The sequence below is a fragment of the Acipenser ruthenus genome, chromosome 3 (genome assembly GCF_902713425.1).
Source record: "Acipenser ruthenus chromosome 3, fAciRut3.2 maternal haplotype, whole genome shotgun sequence".
NCBI classification, from domain to species: Eukaryota; Metazoa; Chordata; class Actinopteri; order Acipenseriformes; family Acipenseridae; genus Acipenser; species Acipenser ruthenus.
Genome location: NC_081191.1, coordinates 8,045,681 through 8,068,516, shown reverse-complemented (window position 1 = coordinate 8,068,516; position 22,836 = coordinate 8,045,681). Strand labels below are relative to the sequence as shown.

Sequence of the window (22,836 nt, the reverse complement as noted above, 5' to 3'; positions counted from 1 at the left end):
TGCTCTGCGTGTCTATAGATAAAACATCTGATGTTTATTTCCCAGCTAAGCACATGGTTAACTTGAATAACGTGCTTCCTGAGAAATAATAAACTAACAAGTAGCAATGAAACATTCACATTCTGTCCCAGAAATGACTTCAGGTCAGGTTTCTATCTTTCTACACTTTGTTAAAATGGGAGCCCGTTGGACTCATTAAACAAGTCAATTTTCCTTACTGCATCACAACTATGACTAGGTTGTGGTAGAAGTCATTTTAAATATACATATTTGTATTAGATGTATTTTTGTATCACCACTTTAAAGTTATTGGGGACTGTAGTAGGGTAGCGTTGTGATTAAGGCTGGCCAGTGGCAGGAACAGCAGATGCAGAGGTGGAAGACTGCAGTTCAGCACAGCTGTTATACAGATGCTGTCTGGGAACTTTTACATTTGAGAACAATTGAAAGCTTTTTACATCGGTAAAAGGTTCTTCTGAATGTGTTGTTTTAATGCCCGGACACTGTATGTTAATGGCGTTTTGAATATCTTCTGAGAACTATTATACTGTTTATAAAAATGTGGTTGGCAGATATTTGATATTTAATTATAGTATGCTAAAATAATTTAAACCATTCACATTGAGACATTTCCGTCCTTTACCTGAGAATGTTCTGAAAACCACACTGTTATAACAGAACAAAGGCACTCAAACCAATCCGCCACCGGCAGATTAGCTGTACCCCCGCTCCGCTCCCCCGCCTCAGAGCCCGCTCCTTCTCCACACTTGCCTCTCTCAGTGGTGGAATGACCTACCCACGGATATCAGGACTGCTCAGTCCCTGACATCCTTTCAGCTCCTCCTCAAGACACACCTGTTCAGACAGCATCTGTAAACCTCACAACTCTTGACTATACTGGACTATATGGCACCCAATTGTACCAGTACTTGCATCAGCTTGTACTCATATGAACTGCTCCATACCTTGCTGTATTCTACTACTGCTCTTAATTGTAACTATTCACTGTATCTTGTACTTGATTCTACTCTTAGATATCCATATTCACGTTTTTGGTAACTGCTCTTATTTGAAATTGTTCTTATCCATTTATCGTACTTACTATGTGCACTTAATGGACTTTACTCATCTAAACAAATATTTTTACTATAAGTTAACTGCTCTTAGTCGGACTTGCTCTTAAATGAAATAATTTACTGTATTTTTTACTTTGTTCTTATATGAATTTCTTAACTGTAATGTGATTTTCTGTACTATAATATTTTGTAAGGTGATACTTTGTATTGTGATATTTTGTAATAACTGTAAGTTGCCCTGGATAAGGGTGTCTACTAATAAATAAATAAATAAATAAATAAATAAATAAATAAATAACAACTGTCATACCCTACAGGGCATGCCAAGAAGGTCATGTCACAAAGCTATAACAAACAAAACACCTCATAGAATGGGGTAATCTGCATGCCCGAGCTGATGCTGCTATTGCATCTTAACCTAGACCAATTCAAACCCATATAAATATAATTTCAGTTTGGTGGCATGATTAGTTATAATCTATCAGGCACATTTTGTCATGATTTACTTGCATACCAGAAATGGCTTGTATCATCAGTCAAGATTCAGTTTGCTTTCCCTGGGGTTTACAATCAGCAGGTGCATGTGAGCCTAACACACATAAAATACCCCTAATAACTCTGATTTAAAAATAAATAAAAAACAGGAAACTAATTGTAATAAATAGGGCAAATGAGTATGTTTAAAAATTGCCAAACCACACATACTCTTATGGGTAAAATGCCTTTCTAAAATGTACAGGAATTTAGGGGAGTGTGGTTTTACTAACAATACTATCATTGACGTTGTAATATATTGTAACAGGTTTGTGTCCACAAATGCACATTTGCTAAGGACTTCCCTAGTTAAACAAAGAATTTGGTCTCACTTACTTTCTCAGGTATATTAATCAAGAAAGCTGTCAATGTGTAACTTGTTGAAATGTAATTAATTCCCAACTGACGCAAATGCTGTGAACCAAACATCTCATTGAAAGTGTTTTATTTTCTACTTAGTACAAAGTCCATTCATTCTGAATTATAGAACTTCCCAACTTTTCATGCCAAAACAAAAATAAGAATAACATTGTATCGGTGTAGAATACACAATGCATTGTCTAGGATCCTAAGGTTTAATGGGATATTTATATTTAACGTAGATGTCCCTTCTAGTGCTCATTTGATAACATGTCTTTAAACTGGGGTAATGGTTTGCCTTTTTTAAGTAAACAGTGATTGGGTACCTCCATCAATCAAAATATGTAGTGCCCTGTTTATATTCTAAATCTTGAAAATATATCCTACTCTGGCAAACCTACACAGTACAAGAGAATAATACAGTACAGTACTCTTACAAATCTGTTATTGTATAACTGCTATTTTAAATTAATTTGGACATAGCCATACATGTACTGTTTCTGTGTGTATTATATTTAATAAGCAAGCAAAAAAAAAAAAAAAAAAGACCTCATCGTGTGACGTTCACCGAAACCAGTTCTTACCCTGTCGGTTTCAGGTGTTGCAACTTCCATGCATGTAAACATGACGTGGTGGTATATGGGTATTGTAGTTGTGCTGTCAGTCGTTGCACGAACTGAAACAAAGCGTCAATGTTTTGCAAAACTATTAATCCCAGAGTGCTCCACTGACGTCTCTCAAGTAGCTACTCTGCTGAATGCTGGATCGAGTTACAAGGTGTGTTCGCTACCTGACACTCCTTGTGGATACAGTAGAAAGTTGCTGCAAATACATTGTATTGGCTGAAAGTGTACAGCGATTTACTCTAAGAACATTTTGTGTGGGTTGTGGATGTGGTGAGTCTTTTGCGTTTAATATACCATACTCAGTACAGAAAATGTGCACGGCCAAAGTGGTTTGTTTTAATTGTATTATTCTAGAAAAGACTATAAAATTGTTGTTTTGTAAATAGTTTTGCGAGATAAATGCTGCATAATGTAGAAACGTTTGCAAAGCATTGTCTTAAAAACTGAAGAAAAGTATACCTAGAAGTGATTATTTATTTATTTATTTATTTATTTATTTATTTATTGTCTGGTAGCTTGTCAGACTCAAACTAAGTATTGCTAGTATAGTGTACAATAAGTTTATATAACCCTAAAACACGTACAGCAGTTTATGCTGTAAAATGTGCGTTTTTACTTTTCGTTATTTGCATAACCGGTGCTAGCGACAATAATACTAACTCTAGGAATAAAGAATAAAACGCATTTTTGTAGTTGTTTTGATTTGTATTAAGCCTACACAGCTGTCAGTACCTGGTTGTAGGATACAAAAATTAATTCGGTTCCACGGATTACTGCGAACCGTGAAAATAACCATCTACATTTTTTTTGTCTTACTCATTTAAAACAGTGCAGGCACAGTCATAGGGCTGTTTACGCTCAAACAAGACTGACCTGTTTTTGTGCAGTGGTGTGGCAAACCCCATTACAAATGGCTCCATTGATTAAACACAAATTACACAGAAACTTTGCTTTTCTTTACATAAATACAGCTTTGCAGAATTCCACGACATTGTTTCAGTAACTTTTAAACACTATCTATTGTATACATGTGTTTGTTATCTTACATAGTAATGGGGCCAGATAAAAAGAAAGTGTGCTGCATATAAAAAAGCGATTATATATATTGTAACGACCCGGACAATTGTATCGTTGCAGTACTTATTGTATGTGACGTTTGTCTTGTCTATCTTTTATGTTACGTGTATTGTAAGGGGAACGCGTGTGTGTGTTACAAACGTACACCAAAATGTAATTTTCGGGTCTGAATTTGAATCACCAAAAACGTTTTCTGTCCTTTCAGCGTACTCATCTGTAACCATTACACAAATAACGTATTAGAAGGTAAATGTTTGTGAACGAGGTGAAACAAAAGATAGCGCAAGCTAAATATCATGTAGTGGATAGTACGAGAAGTAAATCAGAAGTTTGAATTATTTTGGAGTCATAGCCAATGAAAATAATGAACATGTGACTGGATTTGTTGCTTGTCATTATGTTTTTGTGAAGGACAGCCACATCTCTGCGAAAGCAGACCTTTCAACTGGTGGCACCAAAAGAATAGAGAGGTGTTTTATAGTAAAGTAAGTAAGTCAATATGTTACAATGTTAAAATATATCCAGACTATTAGAGGAAGATACCACGCTGTATAGCCTATTGTATAAACTCAATCTGTGGAGAAGGCGTGAGAGTTGACGCAGGCAGTAGGTAAAGGACAAATGCAGGTTCGGGTCGGGCTGCAGGTAAGAAGACGGTGTGTAAAAATTGGACATGCGCAGGACTTTACTGGGTGACACAGATTATACAGTCTAGACACTGTTTACTTTTTTTTTTACAAGTTAGTTACAAGTTAACTAGTGATTTAATGGGGATCATTTTTATAATGACATGGTCAGTATGGAGGTATTGACTTTATGCTAGCACAGGGGCAGTTTTGCTAAATCATTATTTAGACATTATTTTACAGTGTTTCACAGTGGCTCTTGACAGAAACACACATGTGGGATTTGTATCAGCTTCAACAGGTAATTCTGCAGTTTCTAATGTCCCTACACAATTTAAGCTGTGTCGCTGTAGTTATTCATGATGTGGTTTGCTAAATGAAGCAAAGATTATCATTAAAGGTTCTACTGTAGACCTTGCTATACTGTAGTGTGGACTATCTAGACATTTTACATCTAGCTCAACCAATTGGATTATGATGGTAAGGACACTCATAAATACAATAAATTGACAATAATGAAATTTATGTTCTGTGTACATCAAACACAGATGTTTTCATGGGGATATATATGTTATACTTAAGGCTTCTGATTTTCATTTTTAACCGTTAAACTATAAAACGCCCTCAATACAAATCCATTAAACATCGAAAAAACACAGGAAATGGTTACTCAATTCACGTTGACTTGACCCCTTTTTCTTTGAAAAAAATAAATACAAAATGTCCAAGTGTAGTTGGGCGATGTCCCTCCTTCCTGACTTGCATCTCACATTGATTTGTTCTGAATACTTTAAACCCACCCCAACTACCGAATGGCAGCAAATTCCTACATTTCTATTGGAGGATTGTAACACGCGTGTGAGATTTAAAACAAGATGTTCTTGCTCACGAGATCTAAAGCTATATTACAGTACCACAGGTAGTATTTATCGTGGAATTTAAAACAGAACTGCAAATTGTGGTGAAATGTAAAAAAATGCCTAAACATAAAAACCCCAGAAGAATATGCCCGTGACCATAAGGATTTATTATTATTATTATTATTTATTTCTTAGCAGACGCCCTTATCCAGGGCCACTTACAATTGTTACAAGATTTCACATTATACATTATTTCACATTATACAGATATCACATTATTTTTACATACAATTACCCATTTATACAGTTAGGTTTTTACTGGAGCAATCTAGGTAAAGTACCTTGCTCAAAGGTACAACAGCAGTGTCCCCCACTGGGGATTGAACCCACAACCCTCTGGTCAAGAGTCCAGAGCCCTAACCACTACTCCACACTGCTGGAAGACAGCAAATTAAAAACAGTAGGGGAGACCGGGGACAGTTGTAACAGTTTTCACATTTCGCATCATTACTCAGAAACCATTTGAGCTGGTTTTGCCATTTTTTTATACAAACAACTTACATCTGTTTGTTACAAATTCTCACCGTTTTTATGTTTGTAGAGCTAGTATAAAGACAGCAATATTACTTCAAATGCAAGGAGTCCGGTGTTTCAATTGACCCCATGCCTGGGAGCAGTTGTAACAGTGGTCGGGGTCAAATGTAACACTTTGTAAAGAATAACAAATAAATAACAAGTTTTATTTAACTAAAAAAGGGATGTCTTTATTCAATAAGATATATATTTATTAAACTCAAACAATGTCCAACAATGTGTTGGGAGGCTGTATACACACACGCAATTACTATCATTCTTATTTAAGACACCTCTTTTAAGATAGTTTCAGATCCACTTTTCGCTATTTAATAGGAATAAATGAAAAGGGCCGTGAACACAGACAGTTTTCTCAACACTTGTGTTGTCGATATCAACTATTAACTAAGTCCAGCATTGTGTTACACAATGCGCAATTTATGATCCTGCTTACTGGAACTCAGTCCGTAATACAAATCTGCAGCCTTCAGTAGATATTCTGTTTCCCTCGCCCCCCCCCCCCCCCCCCCCTGCTCCTCAGTGAAGACTGGAGCTGCATTGCAGCAGCCTATGAGGTAGTTTACTAGATCCTTCCTCAGCCAACGTCTTTCTGGCCTTACAAAATCTGGACAATGTTACATGGCAAATATCAAATGATTTTGACAGATCGCAGTGACTTTAATGAATAAAAAAATGAGCTAGTGTTGTATGGGGTCAATTGTAACACCACTTACAACTGGGAGTCATTATTAAACTTCATGTTCTGGCAAGAAACATCAAAACTAACAACAATCAATGTAGGTTTGGATTCATGAAGTGGGTAACTCAGGAATATATCACAAAAATAAAGTTGGTGAAAAAATGTACTTACCAACCTCAAAAATCATTTTTTGTAGATAAAATCTTAAGCTTTAAGCACAGGTAGTTTCTTTTCTAGAGGAGGCAGGGTACTTAAAGCATGTACAGAGTGAGTTTCATCACTCTAGCTTGTTTCAGATTGGAGAAGTTCAAGGTGTTACAAATGACCTGTGTTACAACTGTCCCCGGTCTCCCCTACAATTGAAGCGTGCAAGTATTGTGGAGTTACTATACATATTGTGACCGAAACAAGCGAAAGTAACCGAAACAATAATTTCATATATTATATAAAAAGCGAAAGCCCTGAAAGAAAAAATGACATATTACTGGAAAATAGCTCAAAATAAGCACCGAAAAATGTAATTAATAAAAAACGGAAAAACAGAAGCCCTAGTTATACTGCAGATATACTTGTTTTTATTATCTAAGCATGGTAAATTGAGTTTAAAAAATGTGATTTACCACAGTCAAATAACCATACGCATTTACTATGGTAAACTTATAAGGGTAGCTACATCAATCTATATGTTTGACCCATTCAATCAGATAACACTATGGGCAGGTGTAAACACATGCTGACCCAGTTAAAATGAACCCCTATAATCAGTGCTCCAGATAAGGTTTTGGGTCAGGGAGTAATTTACCCTCTAATTTTAACACTGAAAGAGTAAAATGTATTTTCAGGGGATAAAATGCAACATTACCTTGAAGTCACGAGTAATCTCGATACATACTGTGCAGTCTTTAATGGTAATTGGGTAGGAAATAAAAAAGAGCCATTTTAACTGCAATGTTACTTTGAACGACCGTACAACCACGTGTGTGTTTTATAAGGTTCATTATCGTCTCAGCACATTTTTTTTTCGAGGTATCACACTAACTGTAGCTTTTATTTTTTCTTATTCTTACTGTGATTGTCTGCAAAGACAACAGGGCTAGCCAGAGATTGGATAATGTGTGTTGGGTTGGTTTGTCTGTGTACAGTTTGCTAGTAACTAAAGACATTGTATTCTGGGAGATGTAGTTGTTAGTGGAAGTTTTAGGTGAGGCTATGCACATTTTTACGCATTAAATTTGGTGCGTATTTACGATCTTTTAGGGATCTATTCTGACTTGGTTTATGCACAATTTACACGCTGAAGAAGGGCTTACATGACCATATATGGTGTTGTATTTCTTCCAGCGAGTAAACCAAGTCAGAAGAAACCCCTTAATGCGTAAAAACAGCAGGTATGCATCTTATCTGGACTGCTGCATATAACATCTGAAGATAACATACAAACAGCATCATTTTCAAAAGCCACAAAAGAAAACCTGTTATATTGTATTTTAAGTGTCAGAAGTTATAACCATAATTTTGACTTTACGACCATCAGTGATCCAAACCAGGTATTAAAAAAAAAACATTTGGCAACCAGTTCTTAAGACTGAATACTGACACCATAATAATAATAATAATAATAATAAAAGGACCATAGAGGGCAGTAGTACTAGATTGTTATTTTACAGAAATGAAAAACAAATGACTTGACTTATTATTATCAAAGGGCAAAATAACAATTTCCTGAGCATACATTCTGAGTCAGAAAAGCCGGCATGTCATTGTGACATAGTTGGTAAAATATTTCCCAACCTTAACCTGTTGTTGTAAGTATGAACAGAGTATAAATCACTTTTTTGCTGACACTTCTCACTTTCAGCCACAGTACAGTATTGAATGTCATTGCAAGTTGCACCCACGTAATGACCTTTAGTTATGGTGGAAAATTAAAAATATACTCCAGCTGGGGCCAAAAGCTTTGCATCACCTAGAAAAAAAAACTATATGAACATAATTTAAAGCTTTTGTTTAACATCATGTAATCAAAAAAACTACAAAATGATACCGCAAAAGTCTACCGGAAGCCATAATAGTAGTACAATGTTCCATGTTGGTCTGTGTATTCAGGTTGCTATTTGATGTGTTATTTTATTCAGAATACAGCAAAAATGATGGTACTCTGTTGTGTATTGTGCAGATAATGTGGTACTGTAGCATTAATTGGAAGACCGACTCGCACTGTGATGTTACTGCTCACTGCTTAAGTTAGGCTGTGTTTTTGGATGATTTTTTATCACAGATAATTAGTGCTGGGACAATTCGAATATTCGAACAAATATTTTTTGACATGTATTTGGATACAAAATTCAGATGTTCGTATTTGCTTGAAATTACAAAAATACCTTACACTTATCGCCTCGCCAAAAGTTGCGCTACACAAACATGGCAAATGAAAAAGAACTCTGTGTGATATGCAAGATTAATTATATATATATATATATATATATATATATATATAAATATAAATATAAGATATATATATATATAAGATATATAAAAACAGGATCAACACAGCAGCACATGAGCTTCTATTTTAAAAGTTTTAGACAGAAAAAAGTAAACAAACCAGATTATGCGCGTGCAAGCATAGTGCTCTGTATGGCAAGCTATCTGGGTCAAAAAAGCGTTGTGCTGCTTTAGCGCAAATGAGAATCTCATGACAGAAAAAAGGCAAGCACATTGTTCTGAAACGGTGAGTCTTTTTCCCCATTATTTGACAACACCATTTCCACGTTTGTTTTATTTGAAGTGTTTGAAGTTCAATTTCAGTTTTTGTTTGGTTTTCTTCAGCTAAAATAAGGCACAAGTAAACCTCATGTTACTACTTTATGAAAATGTGTCGATGGCCACTGTTTACTGTGAAGAAACGGTAATGGCAAGGAATTAAAAATAAGTAAAAAAATAAAATGCGGCAGAGGTCGCGCTAGCCTTTAAAAAGGTGCATTTGTAAAAAGCATACCATCTCAAAACCTGCGTTTTCAGCCATAACATCTGCATATTGCATCAACATAGTTTTATTATTTTCCAATGTAACTAATTCAGATTAATGAAGTTAACATGCAAAGCAGTACACAGTATAAATACCCTAATTTAACCCTAACCCTAACCCTAACCCTATGATGTAGTTGAAATAGACAAAGACAAGCTTACCATGAAAATCCCCCGTTCACGACGTAAAAATCAGTTGTAGAACATGTACCAATGTCTCTGCGGGTAGCTATCAACATCATAACAGTTTTGCTTTTTAAAAGTTCTTTAAATGTTCCTTTTAGCACCCAGTCAAAAAATTACCTGTGCTCTTTCTAAATCAAAGTCTTAATAATTCTCAGGTGCTTCCATTGATTAGATGATACTCATGTAAACGAGAGTGTTTGCTGGTCTGCACTCTATTCTGACAGCTAAAACCCAGTTCTTCTGGTACACAAGATGCAGGTGTCGTAACTGCAATTGCTGCAAGTTTTGCGAAAGCAGGAAAGATGTTGTAATAATTCTCAATAAAAGCCCTGCAGGCCTCATCCATGGTCTTATAAACATGATTTTTGAGCATGTGTTTTACTTGTCCAAATTCTTGGCTGAATGTCAACAGGGAAGATGCTCTGATACAGATTACTGAGTCACTCTCATACCTGGGACATGCACAGTGCTACATGGGCTGCTAAGACCTCAGCTGCTTTTTTTTTTTTTTTTTTTTTAAAGATGCAGGGAGCAGTGGAACCATTTTTACACGTTGCATTGCATAAAACTACTTCGTAATGTGAACGAAATTATTGAATAGGGATGAAAGGGGGTTCTGTTGTCTTTTACATCTGGGAAACGCACTGCTGTTATTTTTTTTGCTTTTTATTAAAATGTCCTGTGTATATAACACAGAATTCTGCATAAACGTGATCTATGAAATGCGGTGTCAACTTTATGTACTATTTATTTCAGGAATAAACAGAACAATGTTTAACTTGAATTTGGCATCCATTTTTTTGTAGTTAATTCACTGGGGTAAAGTAAGACCTACACAACGTATTTTTTACTCCTGTGATATTTTTCTACTTTGACGTGTTACTGTAACGTCTTGCTGTAAAATAAAGGCACACACACACACGGGCCAAGCCCCCCTGCCCCTGCTGCTATGCGGTCTCTGCCTGCGTAAAATTCCATCATATCTTGATGGACACCTTAAAGTAGCATAAAATGTGAAAGTGATTGTTCTGCATTCTGGTTTATGATAAAAAGTGTTTTGGTTATTGTGAAGCAAAAGTACAGCATTGAGTACTTCCTTCAGTCTTGAGGGCACCTCTAAATAAAAATCTGAATATCTGAAATGCATTACCAGCAGATTGGCAGGTAAGACAAACTACATACAAGTACTCAAAGACCTACAATGCTGTGGAGTGCTAAAGTGCCTGGCAGCATGTCACAGTACTGCATGTTAATTTTACAGGTGTAACAATGGCAGCTGTTAGACCACATTCATTTCGCACTGGAGGTTTGGCCCGGACCAGATCTGAAGGGACATTGATTGATTTGGATGATGAAGGACCCTTCAACAACAACATTTTGAAAGGTATATTCTCTTAACTATTGCATGGACTTTCATTTAATTAAATCCCCAGTACTGACTAATTGAAGTCTCATATGATACAGTTTGTGTTAAAACATCTCTAGCAGTATTTCTTGCTTTGGACCCATAACCTCAGTAAACAAGGCTTTACCTACATTGAGGCTAGAGGTCAAATTAAAAACTCTGAAGTCTTAACATTACTGGTGTATTTTCCTTTCACAAAAAATATACAATTTAATCCCTACAGGTAACAGCTGTAGTCAAAATCTGCAATGAATAGGATAATCAGTAATGGCTTGTTCTGTAGTTAAGTAAGGGATAAACAATGATAAGTGTTGAGTCGGTAAAAAATAATTGACTTTTTCGAGTGCTGTTAGGAAGATTTGTAGAATAATCAATCAAAAGATCAAAGGGTGCCATCATGAAATATTTAAAATACAAATAGAACCTATCATGACTGTTGAATAGGATTTTCTTTGACTTGTATAATTTTCAGTTTTTTCATATCTTTTCATATCATATCTATTTACATTCATTAAATACATTGTTTGTATACATTTTTCACTTGAAGTAATCAGTGAAGCAGTATTCTTAAAGTACACACTTTTTTTCCCACAGGAAGTAATATTGATGGGTCTCAGGCAGGAAATTATTTAGACTGGCTTATTTTAAAGGCCGATGATAAACCTGCCACCCAGAGCTCCAACCCATTTTGGAAAGGACTGTCAGGCTCAAACCCGTTCCTGGATGATATTGTCCATTCAAGTGAAAATGAGAAAGCAAATGCACATGTGTCTATATTGAAAGAGGATCCCTTTGCAATATTTGGTGATGACAAAACAGAGTCAATCGGCTCTTCGTCTGATGAAATGGATGTCAATCATCTGCTGAATTTTCAAACAGCCAACTCAAAGTCCGGAAGGTGCAAAAGCACTTCTGATCTCTTGGATATCCGAAACGAAAAAGAAACCCCTAAAAAAAGCAACATTGCTGCAAGCCAGTTTTTGACTCCAGATTTTAAGTGGCTTCAGAATGACAAAGAAGCATACAAAATGGCGTGGCTGAGCCACAGGCAGCTCACTAGATCATGCCTTGATTTGGGCATGATAAGTCAGAGCCCTGGTTGGGCTCAGACCCAGGCTGCAGAGACACATGTAGTCTGTAAGGTTGATCATAATGGAGGGTCTGTACAGTTACCTGACTCTGATATCTGCGCCCATATACCTCTAGGGCATGTTGCACCAGGAGAAACTCAGGAAATTTCCTTAAAGGCTGTTCTTGATCCACCGCAAGGACTAAACAATGATTATTCAACAACAGTGAGCCCGCTATTGGAAGTCAGAGTCAGCAACCTCAGAACAAAGGAATGTATTTCATTAGAGATGAAAATTGCTGCTGAGATCAGGAATGACCCATTGAGCCAAGTCATGACTGACATTGTCTGTCTGTGTGGCCAAAAAAAAGAAGGACCCTATGAAAAGATGCAGAACTGTTACATTTATAAAGACACATTGCAAGTGAAGTTGGAAACATTAAGCCCATGTATGTATATTATTGCAGCAGCAAAAGCAACATGCCTTCAGCCTCCAGCTTTGTCAGTTTGGGATTACATCTCTAAACAAATCACAATTGGAGTTTATGGTCCAAAGCACATCCACCCATCTTTTACAGCAGTATGTGCAGTTTTCAGTCATAATCAAACACCGGAAAAACTTGCCGTCTCTGACATGAAAAAGGCTCACAGAAATTTGCCACCAGTTGTGCTGCAGCTTTGGGGGAAGAATCAGTTCCATCTTCAAAAACTCCAAGATTTGCAGATTGAAGCTTTTCCACTTGATTCTAAATTTGAAGTCAAAGCCACAGAACAAATTAAACAGATAAAACTTGTGCAGTTAAAAATGGGCAGAGTGCTTCGTCCCCAGTTTCCGTTGTCTATGGCTGGCACAGGAGAACATGGCTCCTTTAACCTGGCCGTCCAAGTAAAAAATTTAAACCATGAAGTTTTGGTGCAGTTCAGTGTGAAAACCCCTGGTGCTACACCAAAATCTGCTGACAAATACCAGCAGAGACGCTTTCAGAGACGAAAAGAGGTTGGACGATCTGCTCCTATACCTGAGATAACAGTTTTAAAATGCCCTAAGTTTCAGGATAGGACAGTTAATATATCACGCTATGGGATTGCCTTGAAATCTGTGCTTAGGCAGCCAAAGATTGAATACTTATTGGAGTATTTCAAAGGAGATACAATTGCACTTCTTGGGTTAGAAAAGGTGAAAGCAATAGGACTAACCAAAGTGAAAGAGTGGTACATTGGATTTCTGCGAGGGAAGGTTGGTCTTGTGCATTGTAAAAATGTCAAGGTAATTTCAAAAGATCAAGTCATTGACTTTACTGACGTGACACTCGGTACCAAAGTTCTCCTTGATCAAATCGTACTTCCATTTAAGAAGCTGACATATATGTACTCTGCAATCCAGTCTCTGTGTACTGAGCAAATCCCTAGCTGGAAGGCCTTTGCTGAAGCACTCGGGTACCCTTGTTTGTCGCTTGAAGACATTAGCAGAACCCAGGCACAAAGTGAAGCAGACAAAGTGGCTTGCGTTCTAGAGAAGTTGAAAGAAGACTGTCATTCAGATAAATTCAAGAGGAAATTCCAGCATGAGCTTCTAACTGTAAGTACTGTAGCTCATGTTTAATATATTGTTTTTTTCTGAAGACTCAAAATTCATCGTAAGTGTCATAGTACTTTAATACATGCACAGTGTCACAATTTTGCAACACATTAAATGTACAATACTGAAAAATGTTAACTAAACTTTAAGATTTAAGATTTCCATACCTTAGGTTAAATCCTGAGTGCTTAGGAGAGGTGTGGGACAATGGTACTGGATACAGTCTTGTGTTATACTTCTCAAGAAAATCACATTAAATCTCCATATTTAGTTTCTCTCCTTATTTGTTTTCTGTCTGCATACATGTTATTATTTTTTGTTATGAAATATTTTACAGTTTATACATCTGCAAGCAATGTTATATTGCAAAACATCTCTTTGTGTTGTGTCTTATAGGCACTTTTAAAGATAGATTGTCAAGGACTTGTTGCGCGTCTTACTCAAAACACAGTCATCCTGACAACTGCTGTAGAGCTTGGAATCCGATGGAGGGAGCTTGCTGAAAAAGCATCAAGACTAACAAAAGCTCAGATTGATGGTTACGAAGCACCTCACAAGGGGAAGAATGGAGAAGTTGGCACTGAGGTTAGTCTGCTCCTTTATGTATGTAGTCTGAGTATGTTCAATTTGGTGCAGGAAGAACAGCAATGGCTTGGAAATGTTGAAACTGTCAGTGAAAGTACAGTACATGTCACCAAGTCTTGCTAGAGCTGTACTGTATGTGTATTTGACAGACTGCAAGGCTGTTATTTTGATGTAACACAGTCATTTAATAGTGCTCTTATACGGCCCTTTCTTTAAAACATGAACAGATTCCAGGTGCCTTACTGTATGTATTATTCTTTTCTTCATAGGCAATGTGGAAACCTGCTTACGACTTTATATATACATGGAGCTCACATTATGGAGATGGATACAGGGATGTGTTACAGGATCTGCACTTGGCATTAGACAAAATGAAAAGCCCCATCACCAGGCATTGGAGACAGCTCACAGGAGTGCTTATTTTAGTGAACTGCATGGACATACTTAGGGCTAACGCTTTCCCCACAACCGATGAGGAACAGAAACATCTTCAATAAACACACCCTTCCCTTATTGTAGGGTGGTGTACAGCAGGCTGGGATTATTGTTACAACTTTTTTGGTAAGGTTTTTGAGAGATAGAAATTGTTTGGGAGGGGAACAAATATTTATTAAAAATAGCATTTTTATTTTATATATTTATTTTTTCACAGAAATGATAAGCAAAAATATGTGTTGAGCTATGTGTCATTAATATGTAATTTTGCGAGTTAATGGGTCAATAAGTCATTTTATGTATAGTAATCACAAAAAACAATAACCATGTAAATAACCACCAAAACATCTTAGAATGAAACACACGCACGCACACACACACACACACACACACTCTCTTTGGTAACATAACTGATGTCGGCTGAGACTTTTCCAAATAAATCAATTTCATGCTTAGTGACCACAGCCGTAAGGACTTTCAGCTCACCCTCAGAAAACTTTTCTTTTCTGTACACCAAGAGGACTTTGCTGCCATTTTTTGGTTTGGTTTGATTTTCGTGCTCCACAAATCTCATACAGCGGCTCTCTGTGCTCCAAACTCGCCTCACCTCTGGGCTGTAAGTGCAGCTGCTAAAATTGCGACCCTCATTATCATGATTGCAGATCATTATTTGTGCGTGTTGAGTAATGTGCATTGCTCTTAAGCTTACACAGGCCACAGTGCAAAATAATTGCCTGGCCGCTAGTCAATTTGGATTTTGCAGCTGCAATTGTTTGCACTGCACCTATCCTTACATCAGCCCCTATGTGCGGAAACCCTATAACCCAATAAATACAGTATATACTTTAACGAGAACTAATGGAGTATGCATTAACTACAGCCTTACATTTTAAGTGTAATGTTAATTTGAACTACTCTACAAAAACTTGGTCTTATTTAGTCCTGCCTTAATAATATGATGAGAGCGAGAAGTTGCTACTCTCGATGTAGTTAGCTATTGCGTTCACCAAGTCTCCTCACAGTAGCACTAGAAAGCTTATGTTATAAAAAAAAAACTGTCTGTTAAATACAATATTCTAGATTGTAGTACAGCTGACTATTTACAGTAATATATACTGTATGCTCTTGATGTATTTTTATTTTAGACATGAAGGAAATGCAAATGGTAAGTACAGCTCAACAGAACATGTCAGATTAAAAGGTGTGATTAATTGATCAATAGAAAATGCCAATAGTCATATATACAGCAGAAACCCATTACTTCAAACCCCTTTGATCCGAATCACCTTATTAACCACACTGCAAGCGTGTCCCTATTCAAAATAGCTTAAAAACTAAAAAGGACAGTGCTTACTCTAGCTGAAAAGGTATTGAATGGCTGGAAAAGATTGAACGTGCTGTTCAACTTGGTAAAGTATGGCGTGGGAAAGTCAGCCATTACTGACACAAAAACTGTAAAACACAAAATAGAAATTCTCGCGTACCATGGAATCAAGCATCGCCACAGCACTGCGAGAACTCTGCGACTGTCAAGACAACGCGAGAGAAAAAGCTTGTACATGTGGTTCATGCAAGACAGGAAAAGGGGTACTCTGATTTCAGGACCAGTGCTTAAAGAGAAAGCATTGAAATTCCATAGTCGACTACATCCAGAGGACACGTTTTAAAGCTAGTGATGGATGGCTGTACAGATTTTCTTTTTAAAGACACGGCATCGGGCAGCTTTGCTTAGCAGGGGAAAAACTGTTCGTCAGAAAACACTTCAGTGTAACACTAAGGAAACACAGTGTTTGGGGCTATGAGAGAATGTTAATGTTTAAATAAACCTTTAGAGTGCAATATATGTACATGTATTGTTGTTTTTTTTGTAAACTTGCGTTCAACCGAATGTTCATTTCTACTAACTATTTCTATGTCCCCCAAGTTATTCGGATGACCAAGCTTTTACTGTATTTCATTTTAATTTATGTTTTTAATATGAACATATTAAATCTAATTATATTTATCCCACAGAACAGTCTTCTTGTACTAAAAGTAACAGAACTGTTGTTGAACTTCTGTTTGTATGTAATTATATATATTAGTCCCTCCAGGATTCCGCTATTGTGGAAAAAATCACGGAATTTGCTCTCGCAGAATTTTCAATTTTTTGCAAAAAAAGCAAAAACTCAAACATTTGCTCCCTACTATCACTGTACATGTCACTAGAGCACATACATGCTATTTGTATAGAGAGAAGTGTGGCGGGGTTCCAGTGCAAGCTTTAGTTCAGCCATTGGTGAGCTCCGGAAACAAATCTAAATTAGCACCAAATATAACGGCAAAAGATAGGGCACAAATGCAAAATGCAAGTCCAGTATTTCCAATAACTCACCGTCATAGCGTCTGTTAAAATGGCAGAAGACCATGACAACGACCATGGATAGACACAGTGGCTACTGAAGAATGAAATAAGATAAGATGATGATTATTATTATTATTATTATTATTATTATTATTATTATTATTATTATTATTATTATTATTATTATTTTACAAAAGGATTTCATAGTTTAGTTCGAAGTGAAGCATTGTTCTGTTATTCCTATGTGAAAGGTCAGAAAAACAATTAGGACCTTGCTTGTACTCCCTATGTTTCAGGCCCTGAACGATGTCATTCTAATTGTATATGGAAATACACACGTTTTTTGTACATGGTGTAGTAACATGAATGCTCAAAAAGGAAGGGTGCGGCTAACTATATTAGATATAATCCAATTACTTGGGATGACAAATCCACTTTTTTTTTTTTTAAATCATTACTTTCCTGTTTGTTTTGTGGTATGTGATTGTAGCACTTTCACATTGTGGCCTTGGTCAAAGAAACAAAAAATCTAGTTTATCAGCTGCCACTGTTTCCAAGTGCTTGTCACAGCTTCCAAACTATTTCTATGTGCTGTATAGATGTGGATAAGTTTTAAAATTACAACATTTTGGTGAACAACACATGTTTCTAAAAAATACCCTGTTACATTTGTACAAAATTGCATTTGTAAAATGTACCAATGCTAATTTGAATTCCAGTGCACCACTACAATTTTACTCTGCAAGGCAAATAAGAACATAAGAAAGTTTACAAGCGAGAGGAGGCCATTCGGCCCATCTTGCTCGTTTGGTTGTTAGTAGCTTATTGATCACAGAATCTCATCAAGCAGCTTCTTGAAGGATCCCAGGGTGTCAGCTTCAACAACATTACTGGGGAATTGGTACCAGATTACCACGATTCTCTGTGTAAAAACGTGCCTCCTATTTTCTGTTCTGAATACCCCTTTATCTAATCTCCACTTGTGACCCCTGGTCCTTGTTTCTATTTTCATGTCGAAAAAGTCCCTTGTGTTGACATAGTCTATACCTTTTAGAATTTTGAATGCTTGAATCAGATCTCCGCGTAGTCTTGTTTGTTCAAGACTGAATAGATTTAGTTTTTTTAGCCTGTCTTCATATGACATGCGTTTTAAACCCGGAATAATTCTGGTCACTCTTCTTTGCACTCTTTCTAGAGCAGCAATATCCTTTTTGTAGCGAGGTGACCAGAACTGAACACAGTATTCTAGATGAGGTCTTACTAATGCATTGTAAAGTTTTAATATTACTTCCCTTGATTTAAATTCAACACTTTTCACTATATATCCGAGCATCTTGTTGACCTTTTTTATAGCTTCCCCACATTGTCTAGATGAAGACATTTCTGAGTCAATATAAACTCCTAGGTCTTTTTCATAGATTCCTTTTTTCAATTTCAGTATTTCCCAAATGGTATTTATAATGCACATTTGTATTGCCTGTGTGCAGTACCTTACACTTTTCTCTATTAAATGTAATTTGCCATGTGTCTGCCCAGTTCTGAATGCTGTCTAGATCATTTTGGATGACCTTTGCTGCTGCATCAGTGTTTGCCACTCCTCCTATTTTTGTGTCGTCTGCAAATTTAACAAGTTTGCTTACTATACCAGAATCTAAATCATAAATGTAGATTTGGTATAGCAGAGGACCTAATACTGATCCCTGTGGTACTCCACTGGTTACCTCGCTCCATTTCGAAGTTTCTCCTCTAATCAGTACTTTCTGTTTTCTACATATTAACCACTCCCTGATCCATGTGCATGCATTTCCTTGAATCCCTACTGCATTCATTTTGAGAATTAATCTTTTATGTGGGACTCTGTCAAAAGCTTTTTGGAAATCTAAATAAACCATGTCATATGCTTTGCAATTATCCACGGTCAATGTTATTATTATTAATGTGATTAAATATAGTCATGTTTTGGCCATAACTGTATTTAAATTATTTAAGAATGGTTATGTTTTATGTATATTTTAAAAAAATGGCATCCAATAGTCAGTGCTGTAAGAGTTTTAAAAAAGTGAACTCTCTTTGCTTTATTGTAAGAAAGTGAACTCTTTGCTTTATTGTAAAAAAGTGAACTCTTTGCATTATTGTAAAAAAGTGAACTCTTTGCTTTATTGTAAAAAAGTGAACTCTCTTTGCTTTATTGTAAAAAAGTGAACTCTCTTTGCCTTATTGTAAAAAAGTGAACTCTCTTTGCTTTATTGTAAGAAAGTGAACTCTTTGCTTTCTTTTTCTTCTTCTTTGATTTCCATAAAATATGGCAAACATGTTTGTTCTGAGTTTTTTTCTTCAGATTTTAGTAATGTGATTTAATAAAAAAAAAAGAATTTAACTAATTGTGACTTAATTGTTCTTATTTATTTATACTCATCAACACTGTTTTTCATTAAAAAGTAATTGCCACAGAATTTTGCAGAAAACACTCTTCTCATTGCAGATTTTAGGAAATTTTCTGCAGATTTCTGTGGGGATTAATTATATCCAGGGCTGGCAATGGAACGTGAAACAAGCAATGTGATTGGTTGAGCCAGGTTCCAGCTGTCCATATATTGGATGGATACGGACATTTGGAGCCTTGTCACATACTCTAAATCACTGCACTGCCTCACAGAATTTAAAAGTAACGGACGGTAGCCATCTTGCTTTTACAGTTACAGGTGTACAGCAATGTAGAAAACCTTTTCTTTCAGTGTATATTTTTACCTATGTCTTGGGAACCACTTTCGTTATTGTGATGAAACTCAGTGTGAATATCCGTTCCACAAGTTCTTGAGGATGTCAGATTCTAGGTCACTGCCCTTTGAGTGGACAGTTGTTAGAAGTATTGTAGGTACAGTAATGTATATACATGGTGGGGAATAAGAATGTTCTCTTCTAAACATACAGGTACTACTTTGTTATTTATTTTCTTTACAATGTGTGTGTTCCTCTAATGAATTGATGCAAACAAGTAAAATATAATCTTTTACTGACGCTTGTTTAAGGTTTTAATCACAGTGAAATTAGTTTCATCAGTGTGAGCAGCTATACAATCAAGATTTGTAAAACTAAAACAATAAGGTTGTAGAAAAGTACACACTGTATATAATGGGTTTATCCCATAGGTAAAGTTAATATTGTATATGTAGAAATCTGCATAACAAAACAGACTCTCCTCTTTTATGCTGTAAATGATTTTGCAAGTGTTATTTTAAGAGAGAGGCGCTGTATGAGATTTGTGGAGCACGAAAATCAAACCAAACCAAAAAATATGTCAGAGGAAGGACAGCAAAGTCCTCTTGGCACACAGAAAAGAAATGTTTTCTGAGGAGGATCTGAGAGTCCTTACAGCTGCTGTCACTCAGCATAAAAATTATTTGAAAAAATTTGTCTATTTAGCCTGAGCAATGTGTTTTGACTGAGATATTAATGGTTGAAAAGTTTGACAAAAACAAAGTTGAAACCATAACTATCACTATAATGTTTAAGTAAAGGAAGCAAATTTATAGCACTCATTTAGTAGATTATTTAAAATCGCTATTACATATTAAGTAACTGTTTAAAAGAAACAAGTGAAGATAGTGTTTATATAATATGTTGTTCATTCATTTTATGCATATGACCTGTCTGTTGATAAGGCTGCCAGGGGAGCAAGTGGCAGTGGAACTGTCTGTGTAAAAATGACAGGTTGCTGGGCTTGGCAGGAGAGAGAGAAAGACGCACACAAAGCTGCTTCACTGAATAGGGACGGAAGTCTGCATCGGGAGGCTGAGAAGCCCATGGCCTGAAATCAGTTCCGTGAGGCCAGCCACAGAGAGACAACATCCCCCACCGAGTAGGCAACGTTCTCACACACAAATCATGTCTTTGAGTGGACCTGATGGAAAACCACCTCCTCTCAAACACTTGGATGTACATGTGACAAAAAACAACATTAACAATAAAAGTAACTTAACTGGCCTTCTGTTGATGCATGCGGCTTCGAGCATTATAGTCCCCTGTTGGTAACTAGAGTTCTTCCCTCGGGGGCCATAGTTTCCCACTATACACCTCCTCTCCAGTCCATATTTACTGATATTATATATATATATATAAAATAAAATGTATTTATTTATGTATTTATTTTCATACAAGAATAATGGAAATACATGTTATGAACATTGGCTGCTGTTTAAATTCCTTAGGGGATTTGACTGTACTAAATCTGCTGACCCTTTTGCCTATTTATTTCTACCTCAATCTGTTGTAAATGGTATGCTGAGCAGTGTTGATTATCTGATTAATTAGGCTATCACAAGACTGTGGTTGGCAGGGCCCCAACATTCTTTGAGGTGGGGATTTTATAGGTTCCATCTACAAGATTTAAATTAAATTGATCTTCTAAATGTAAATTCCAGTAAAGAGTAATTGACTGATGAGAATTAAACCATTTCAAGAGATAGTCATTTGGGATATAGGTTATACCTATACCACAAAGGAGCCAAGTATAAGAACCCAAATGCCAATTTTGGGCCCTTGAGGTTGTTTGATTTGCTCCCTAAAAGACACATACATTAGAGTCTATAAATTCTAGGATTTATATAGGATTATAAATTATAGGAGGCTGTGTGGTCCAGTGGTTAAAGAAAGGGGCTTGTAACCAGGAGGTCCCCGGTTCAAATCCCAGCTCAGCCACTGACTCATTGTGAGCAAGTCACTTAACCTCCTTGTGCTCCATCTTTCGGGTGAGACGTAGTTGTAAGTGACTCTGCAGCTGATGCATAGTTCACACACCCTAGTCTCTGAAGTCGCCTTGGATAAAGGCGTATGTTAAATAAACAAATAATAATAATAATAATAAATTAGATTCTGTGCTCAGTTAGATTCACAAATTCGGATTGGGGTGCTCTGTAAATTCTGAGTCATGGCAGTGATTCCAGCCAAGTTAGATTTAGACATAAATGTTAGAGCAGGAATTATATTCAGAGGGGATGATGCTTTACAGGAGATAAGGAAGATGATGCTTTTCAGTTTGTCCCTGTGATTTGGTGCATTTTGACCCATGGAACGATGTAAAACAAACTAAACGGACACTGTATACAATATATAGTGTGTTAAAGGTTTGGTTACATCATCGACATTGTAGAAAAAGAACGTTCCATTCTGAATATCAAAAGTTGTTGTAAGCATAGCCAATGTCTGTAAAGAAGTGCTTCAATGCATGTGATTCAGTGTATGTAAGTTGAGACCACCAAACACATAATACTTGTGTGACCTGAGCTGGCTAGTGAATTAACCCAGTGCAATACCTAGCCCTGTTTAATGTTCTGGTCAGAAGCTATCTACAAGTGAGTTTGAAATGCATTACTGTATTGCATTAATTAAATACTAAATATGATAATGAACTCTGTATAGAAATAAATAATTAATTTCACTTCGGATTGAATCCTCTATTTCCTTTGTTCTATTTTCCTTCTTTCTATGTCGAAGTCCTGACAAACTTGATTGCTTCCCACTGGACCAGAACATCTATATCCTCATCAAAGATAATCACTGTATTACCAGATTTAAACTTACTGACTCCTAACGGTGTTAATATAACATTGAGCATGCCACCACTTTTTTTTCGCTTTTACGGTTTAATAATATATTTGTATCACATTGTCGAATACTTTGATATTTTAGCCCTTTTATGTCATACAGTGATAAACTTGATTCATGTTTCATCTTCAATTTGAATGATATTATTTTCAGAAGGATGGTCCATTAAA

The 22,836-nt window shown here is 36.3% G+C and overlaps 1 protein-coding gene across 1 annotated transcript; it reads left to right on the top strand.

Annotated features, from left to right (window-relative positions):
- The first annotated feature begins 2,678 nt into the window (after positions 1 to 2,678).
- Positions 2,679 to 18,154, top strand: LOC117435583 (metastasis-associated in colon cancer protein 1). Its single transcript, XM_034058894.3, has 5 exons — positions 2,679 to 2,866; positions 10,907 to 11,029; positions 11,645 to 13,698; positions 14,095 to 14,283; positions 14,553 to 18,154. The coding sequence occupies exons 1-5, from the start codon at positions 2,728 to 2,730 to the stop codon at positions 14,778 to 14,780; spliced, it is 2,733 nt and encodes a 910-aa protein (XP_033914785.3). The 5' UTR covers positions 2,679 to 2,727; the 3' UTR covers positions 14,781 to 18,154.
- The last annotated feature ends 4,682 nt before the right edge of the window (positions 18,155 to 22,836 follow it).

What these genes read in the sequence shown, in the direction of transcription:
- LOC117435583 (XM_034058894.3), top strand. Translation starts at nt 2,728, where the DNA reads ATGCTGGATCGAGTTACAAGGTGTGTTCGCTACCTGACACTCCTTGTG. An exon ending in TTGTGTGGGTTGTGGATGTG is followed by an intron (nt 2,867 to 10,906) that starts GTGAGTCTTTTG and finishes TTAATTTTACAG; the next exon opens with GTGTAACAATGGCAGCTGTT. An exon ending in CAACAACAACATTTTGAAAG is followed by an intron (nt 11,030 to 11,644) that starts GTATATTCTCTT and finishes TTTTTCCCACAG; the next exon opens with GAAGTAATATTGATGGGTCT.